This window comes from Aulostomus chinensis, chromosome 8, assembly GCF_037954235.1.
Source record: "Aulostomus chinensis isolate RoL2024-O1b breed Wild chromosome 8, RoL_Achi_v1.0, whole genome shotgun sequence".
Classification (NCBI taxonomy): domain Eukaryota; kingdom Metazoa; phylum Chordata; class Actinopteri; order Syngnathiformes; family Aulostomidae; genus Aulostomus; species Aulostomus chinensis.
The window spans coordinates 30,989,674-30,997,173 of NC_141327.1; the positions used below are offsets into that span (position 1 = coordinate 30,989,674).

The 7,500-nt window shown below is 43.2% G+C and overlaps 1 protein-coding gene across 2 annotated transcripts in view; it reads right to left on the bottom strand.

Moving 5' to 3' along the window:
• lcor (ligand dependent nuclear receptor corepressor) overlaps window positions 1–7,500 on the bottom strand; it is an 87,640-nt gene that overhangs the window by 29,373 nt on the left and 50,767 nt on the right. For both annotated transcript variants that reach the window (XM_086212475.1, XM_086212476.1), the window contains exon 5: window positions 1,172–1,633. In XM_086212475.1, the coding sequence (XP_086068601.1) occupies window positions 1,172–1,633 (462 nt within the window). The remainder of the gene's footprint in view (window positions 1–1,171; window positions 1,634–7,500) is intronic.

Genomic DNA, 7,500 nt, shown 5'->3' on the forward strand with positions numbered 1-7,500 from the left:
CTCTCTCTATACATATATCATCCATCGTCATCTTCATCTTATTCCTCACTAGTAAGGGTCGCAGGGGGTGGAGCCTATCCCAGCATCTACAGGCGAGAGGCGGGGTTCACCCTGGACAGGTCGCCAGTCCATCGCAGGGCCAACATACAGAGACGAACAACCATTCACACTCACATTCATACCTACGGTCAATTTAGAGAATCAATCAGCCTCGTCCCCAAATTGATGTCTTTGGACTGTGGAGGAAGCTGGAGTACCAGAGAGAACCCAGCAGGAACAGGGAGAACATGGAGACTCACACAGAAAGATCCCGAACCCAGAACCGTCTTGCTGTGAGGCCACAGTGCTAACCACTGCACCACCGTGCAGCCTCGCTCTCTCTCTCTCTCTCTCTCTCTCTATATATACACACACACACACACACACATTATGTATGTGTGTGTGCAGACAATGATATAGACGATGTATTCATATGTGCTCCTTTCCGCAGCAAGCTTGTTGCCTCTGTGTGTCTTCTGTTTCTGTTTCTTCTTGTGTCTTTGGCGTGATGAGGAAAAGAGGAGGACATGTTCAGGTGTTGGCACTGGAAATATGGCCCCCTGCTGTGTGTGAAATCTCAGCTTACTGGTGAATATGTTGCAGGCGAAATAGGTCGACACACAGACAGGAAACCTTTAATCAGGTTTAACAGATACACTTCTTAACAAATGCAGATATTTTTGAGTTGAATTAATGATTAATTCTGAATAGAAAGCTGACCAATTCCAACAATAACTTGATCAGTTTCTGTCTTATTTGTGACTTTTAAATGACCAAATATTTCTGTGTGTGTGTGTGTGTGTGTGTGTGAGTGAGTGAGTGTGTGTGTGAGAGAGTGTGTGTGTGAGAGTGTGTGTGTGGTGTGCGTGTTTGCCTGAGTGTGTGTGTATGTGTGTGTGCGCATGTGTGTGTGTTGTGGGGGGGGGTGCTGACACATCCATTTGTGTGCATGCGTGTGTATACATCAATTGAACTTCCTGACTGCAAATAAGTCTAAAATCTGGACCTGCAGATGCTGGACCTGTAGATGCTGGACCTGTAGATGCTGGACTGGTAGATGCTGGACCTGTGGATGACGGAGCTGTCGATGATGGACCTGCAGTACCCAGGCCTAACTCAATGTTGCTCTCACCTTGCTGGCTGGGCTCCGGGTCCACCTGGTTCTTTTTAACGGTGAGGTCCAGCGGGCTGTCCTGGTCGGCCATGAGCAGCTTGCTGAGGACGGGGTTCTGTGCAGAGGCAGCAGCGGTCCCCCCTCCCCCTCCGTTCCCATTGGCAGTACCGTTGCTGCTCTGGGTGCAGCCAGATGCCAAAGCAGCAGCAGTGGCAGAGGCGGGACTGAGACCCGGCCCCGGGGATGAGGAGGCCGACGATGGAGGGGAGCTTGGCACAGGCAGGGGCCCTGGCGAAGAGCAAGGGGCCGGGGCCAGAGATGCCGCTCTCGGCAGGCTTTGGTCCTTCATGGTGCCGTTGGGCAGGGGCAGGTCGTCCTGAGTAGTTTTTGAGGTATATTCAGCAGCAAACTGGCGGATCATTCGCTGCATGATCTCACGAGCCACTAGAGGAATGTGAGGGTCTGAGAAACTTGGGAGGTCTGGGAGGAAACAAACACAAGAGCAAATGTGTCAGCAGGGTGTCTTCCAGGAATTTGTTCACCAGTTTATTTGTCCCATTGGGACTTGAAAATCTAATCCCAGTGCTATGCTGGAATAATCCAAAAATCAGGTGAAGACTTCAATCCTGCCTAGTCAGCACGGTGATAGTATGACCATAACATGACCATTACATGACCATAAGAGGACCTCTGATCGTGGTGGCTTCTAGAACTCTTTCATTTGTGCTAATTCATCTGTAAAGGTTCAGATCTGTTGTACTACTATTTTTTGTTTTTCTTTAGTTTAAGTTTTATATATATATTTATATATATATTTATATATGTAATATTGTATATATACACATACATACACACATATATGTACATATAAACACATATACATATGTATGTATTTTGTCATAATAAACAGTTGGCCCATATGTGTGTGTGTGAGTGTGTGTGTATATATATATATATATATATATATGTGTGTGTGTGTGTGTGTGTGTGTGTGTGTATATATATGTATATATATATACATATATATGTATATGTATATATACATATATATGTATATATATATAGTATGTATGTATTTCATCTATTTTTAAGTGATAAGGATTACACACACACACACACACACACACACACACACACACACACACACACACACACGGGTGACCATACAAACATTGGCCACCATTCTCATTGGTTTATATACATATAAACAGGCATTTGTTATGAACGTTTTAATCTGGCGTCGTCCCAGATAAATCAACTCTACTTATCTGTTTAAAACCAGCATCTATATTGTTGTTGGATATTTACATGCACCACTGAGCTGAAGCCTAAATCCTCTACACTGTACATTAGTCCAAAAAAATAATCCTGATGCTATTCTGAAATAATAATAAAAAACACATACATACTGTGCTGTACATATGCTGCTTTGATCCAGTAGTCTATAGAACAAAGTGAAGCTTCCTGCTTTTAATTCATTTTTTCTTAATCATATTATGTTTCATTCTTTAATTTTGTTCTTTCTCTTTGGAGTGTTTCATATGTTTCCATTCCACACCACTTGACTACATTTAACCTCCTGATTAAATAGCATAACTGTAGAAAATTTGGGATGGCCCATTGTACTCCGCTGTCAGTACATTTGGTTTATGCTCCTCAAACCTGAACAAGAATTTAGTAAGCAGACATTCATGATAAGAAATAGGACTTATGGAATAATTGATTAGAATCCTTTGTCAGTATAAGAAAATTTGTTCGTGGTTTCTATCTGGATTGACATCTGTTGAAGACTTGCTCAGATTTTATTCCTGCATTCTTCTCTTGTGATGGAGATGAAGAGGCCATAATGTCAGACATAAAGAGACAAGAACATAGTTCTCACAGCTTTTCTGATGCAGTATTAGTCCATGTTTGAAGGTACCTTTAATGAGACCTATAATACTTTGCCATCATCACTTTCTCACATTAAAAACACAAAACCCTAAATTTCATGTCTGAGAAAACATGTTTAACTCTACTGAAGAGCAATCTGTTTGAGACCTCTGCAAAAGAAACACATTAGTATCAAATAATTCAAAAATCAAGTGGTTAACATGACAGAGTAACAAGTAATACAGATGCCAAAATTCCATCTCAAACTTAATAAGTCTCATCGTGTTCTTCTGGTCACCATGGTGAATTTCAATGGTGAATTACAAGGTACAAGAGGACACTGCAGGGTACTAGAGGGTCCTAAAGGATGCTACAAAGTACTAAAGGACACCAGAGGGTATTGGAGGACACTACAGGGTACTAGAAGGCCCTAAAGGGTGCTACAGTGTTTTAAAGGACTCAACGGGCCACTAGAGGACACTACAGGGTACCGGAGGACACAGGAGGGTACTAGAGGGCACTACAGTACACTAGAGCGTACTAGAGGGCACTAGAGGACATTAGCGGGTATTACAGACTACTAAGGGGCACAACAGGGTACTAGAGGGCACGAGAGTGTAATAGAGGGCACTACTGAGTACTAGGGGGCACTAGAGGGCACTAGAGGACACTACAGGGTATAAGAGGGACCAAGAGATTGAACCAGATTGACTCCTCATAGTATCAAGATAGTTTGTACAAGATAATAATAGTGTCACAATACTTTGTTCATGTTAACAATAGTACGGCCATATGGTGGACACGTGATAAAATGTTAAAATATATTTTGCAAGAAATTCAATATGCGATAAATTCTATGCAGAGTTTACTTACAGTATTGGAAGTTAATGCAAATCTTTTCTCAAATGCGTCGAAAGGATATTACTGAAATCTTAGTTTTACGAATTATGTCTCAATCCAAAAATATCAGTGTCTGTTTAACACTCATACAGCAATACACAACTTGGTGTAAGGGCATTGAACCTTCTGAAACAGTTTTGTGTCGGAACTAACACGTATGCCTCCTTCAGGTAAACCTCTGACTTACATCTTCATCAAAATATTGCTTATTATTCATCTGCCATTGCACCATCATTTTGGCACATGGACATCAAAGACTTCAGCTGACCTGGATCTAAATAATGTTTCGCAATCTTCAATGGATCTGCCCCAAAACTGAACAGAATCTTTCTCGAATAACTATGTTGTTAATTTCAGCAACACGCGTGAACTTGGTAGCACAGGTGATTGTTTGGGGTGAATTTCTAATGTCAGACTCCAAAATGTTGAAGGAACATGGCTGCTAGCTGATGATCAACACAAAACAGATGTGTCAATCAACTGTGTAGGATTTACCTGATCAGAACATTGACCAGTGTTTCAATACACATTTTTAAACAATCCATACAATTCAAAAGTTATAAAAAAATCCTTTTCTAAATATACAGAAAACATCAACAGCCATATTGCTGCTATATTTGCAATAAAAGCCATAGAACATGGAGAACAGTAGGCTGCTTCCTTTTCCATCTCTGATGGTGCTTTTCTTTCAACTTCTATTTCAAATGAATAACAGCCAAAAGTCATAAGCTTCAGATGTGATACTCGCTTGCAGTATCATAGTAAAATAGGGTAGCAGGTACAAACTAGTACCTGCATCGGTGAGGTTCCACAGCGCTGATTGTGCACGACTTTCATTTACTTTGGTTGTCTTTGGTTGTCTAGTCGACATTAAGGTCTCTGTTCCACAAGGAACCTGAGAACCAGAGACACTAAAATAATTTTATAGAGTTTGTGTGCTGACTGCTCTGTTGCTGCGTTTATGTGTGTATGCGTGTATGTGTGTGTATGCGTATGTGTGTGTGTGTGTGTGTGTGTGTGTGTGTGTGTGTGTGTGTGTGTGTGAGAGAGTGTGTGTATGAGGCTATATATAGCAGGTCCACAGGCAGTCCTGCCTGAGCCACAGAGGCCAGATTGATTAAGGGCAAACTCTGATTGGACAGACATTTGTTTCCTCCCTCAAAGTGAAACGAAACAACAGCTATGTCCTCCAGACACAGCAGCCAGGAGCCAGAAGGAGAACTAGAGCAGTAAAAGCTGTGTAGCTATGTGGTGTTGTTCTTGTGTAGCTATGTGGTGTTGTTCTTGTGTAGCTATGTGGTGTTGTTATTGTGTAGCTATGTGGTGTTATTGTGTAGCTATGTGGTGTTGTTATTGTGTAGCTATGTGGTGTTATTGTGTAGCTATGTGGTGTTGTTCTTGTGTAGCTATGTGGTGTTGTTATTGTGTAGCTATGTGGTGTTGTTATTGTGTAGCTATGTGGTGTTGTTATTGTGTAGCTATGTGGTGTTGTTATTACATGATGATGTAGTGTTACTGTGTGACAATATAATGTTATTGTGTAGAGATGAAGAGATGTAGTGTTGATGTGTGGTAATGTGGTGTTATAGTGTAGCGAAATGTAATTATTGTATAGTGATGAAATGTTATTGTGTGGTGGTGTAGTGTTGTTGTGTTGTTATGTGGTGATGTAGTGTGACTGTGTTGTGATGCAGTCTTATTGTATAGAGATGTAGTGTGATTGAGTATTGATGTTGTGTTGTTTAGTGTAGTTTTAATATGCTATTGTGTAGTGATGTAGTGTTGTGTGTTGATGTGGTGTTTGTGTGTTGTGATATAGTGTTGTTAGTGTAGTGATGTAGTTTTGTTGTGTTATTGTTTGCTGATGAAGGGTTGTTGTGTGATGTTGTAGTGTTGTTGTGTTTTGTGTAGTGTTGTGTTACTGTGTGGTTATGTAGTGCTGTGTAGTAATGTAGTGTTATTGTGTTATTGTGTGTAGTTATGGAGTGTCATTGTGGAGTGATGTAGTGTTGTGTGTTGATGTGTTTTTGTGTTGATATGTAGTCATATAGTGTTGTTGGTGTAGTGATGTAGTTTTTTGTGTGATGATGTAGTGTTTTTATTATGTGGTGTTGTAGTGTTGTTGTGTTTTTTGTAGTGATGTAGTGTTGTGTTATTGTATGGAAAAGAAATCGATGAATCCAAGGAAACAAGCACCTTGGTACGATTCTGAAACCTGACAGCTCCAACAAAAAAAAAAAACAGAAATTGGAGAGAAGATGGCGCTGCTCCAAACTGGAGAAAGAATTGGTCACGGGCCTTGCCGTTGTGCAGTGGGCCCCTAGCTGGCGGTCTTACTAGGTCTGAGGTGCCCTGCACTACATCTGCATCTGTGGAGAGCTCCGCCCTCCATGGGTGGAGGAAGAGGAGGGTGGGCAGTGATTTTATGTTTCTATTTATTTATCTTTTTGTCTGGGGGTGGTGGTCCCAGACGTGGGCGCCTTTGGCTCGCCCCGTTTGCGGCCTTGGGCCTCTCGGGTCTGTGGGGGGTCCCCTTCCTTTGCGGGGGGGGGGGGGGGCAGTGGTTGGTGGTGCCTTTTGGCCTGGAGCCCAGGGAGAACAGGGGATGGATGGAGGGGATGGGGGTGGAGGATTGGAGGGGGGGGGGGGTGCTCTGTCCGGGGGCAGTTGGCCTGGACATTGTGGTGGGCTGTGGTTCGCCCCGTGTGGGTGTGGGTGTGGGTGTGGGTGTGGGTGGGTGTCGGCCTCGCCGTGTGTGCCCCCTGTTGGGGCTCTGGCCTGATCTTGGGCTGGAGGGGCTCTGTGCCCATGGGCTTAGCTCGTGCTGTGGGCGGGTGCCTGGTCGGTCCTCTGTCTCCCCTGTCTCTCTGTGGGCTGCTGGGTGCCCTGGTGGCCTGGTCCTGACCTGCCTGCTATCCTGGACCGGGGCATGTTGTTCTGGTCCCCCACATCAGCTCCAGTCAGCTTCCCACAGCATCCAATGATAAACCGTAGCACACACATACACACACACAAACACACAGCAGTGCACAACTGATACACAATCACACACTCAGACATTTATTTTAAATTATATTAAACCAAAAGGTAAATTTGCACTGGAAATCCTGCAACCAATGTTTTTCATTTTTTCTGTTGTTATTGTTGTTGCTGTTGTTTTTTTGCTATTGTTATTTCTGCCCCCCCCCCCTTGTCTTCCCTATCCTGTCCCCATTCTCTCTCCTGTCCTCAGTCCGGTAGCTTCACCAATGAACCAACACCATTCTTACTAAAGTTAAACATAAAAGGTGATAGGAGGAGTTTATCAGGTTCCTCCTTTGCAGAGTAAAACTGCTTCAGTACAACAAGGCAGCAGGAACACTGATGCTGCTGAACAGGACAGGGAAAGGAAAAAAAGAAACCTAGAAGAAAGCCCTTGGTAGAACCAGAGCAGCCGACTACTCAGCACTAATAGAGGAACACAAGAACAACCCAGGTTCCTCTTCAGTCCTGGAGCCAGACTGAAAGAGAGCCACAGCTCTACTGAACCAAGTAGTCCTGTTTCCCTGGGCAACAAAGAGTTCATGGACTTCTTC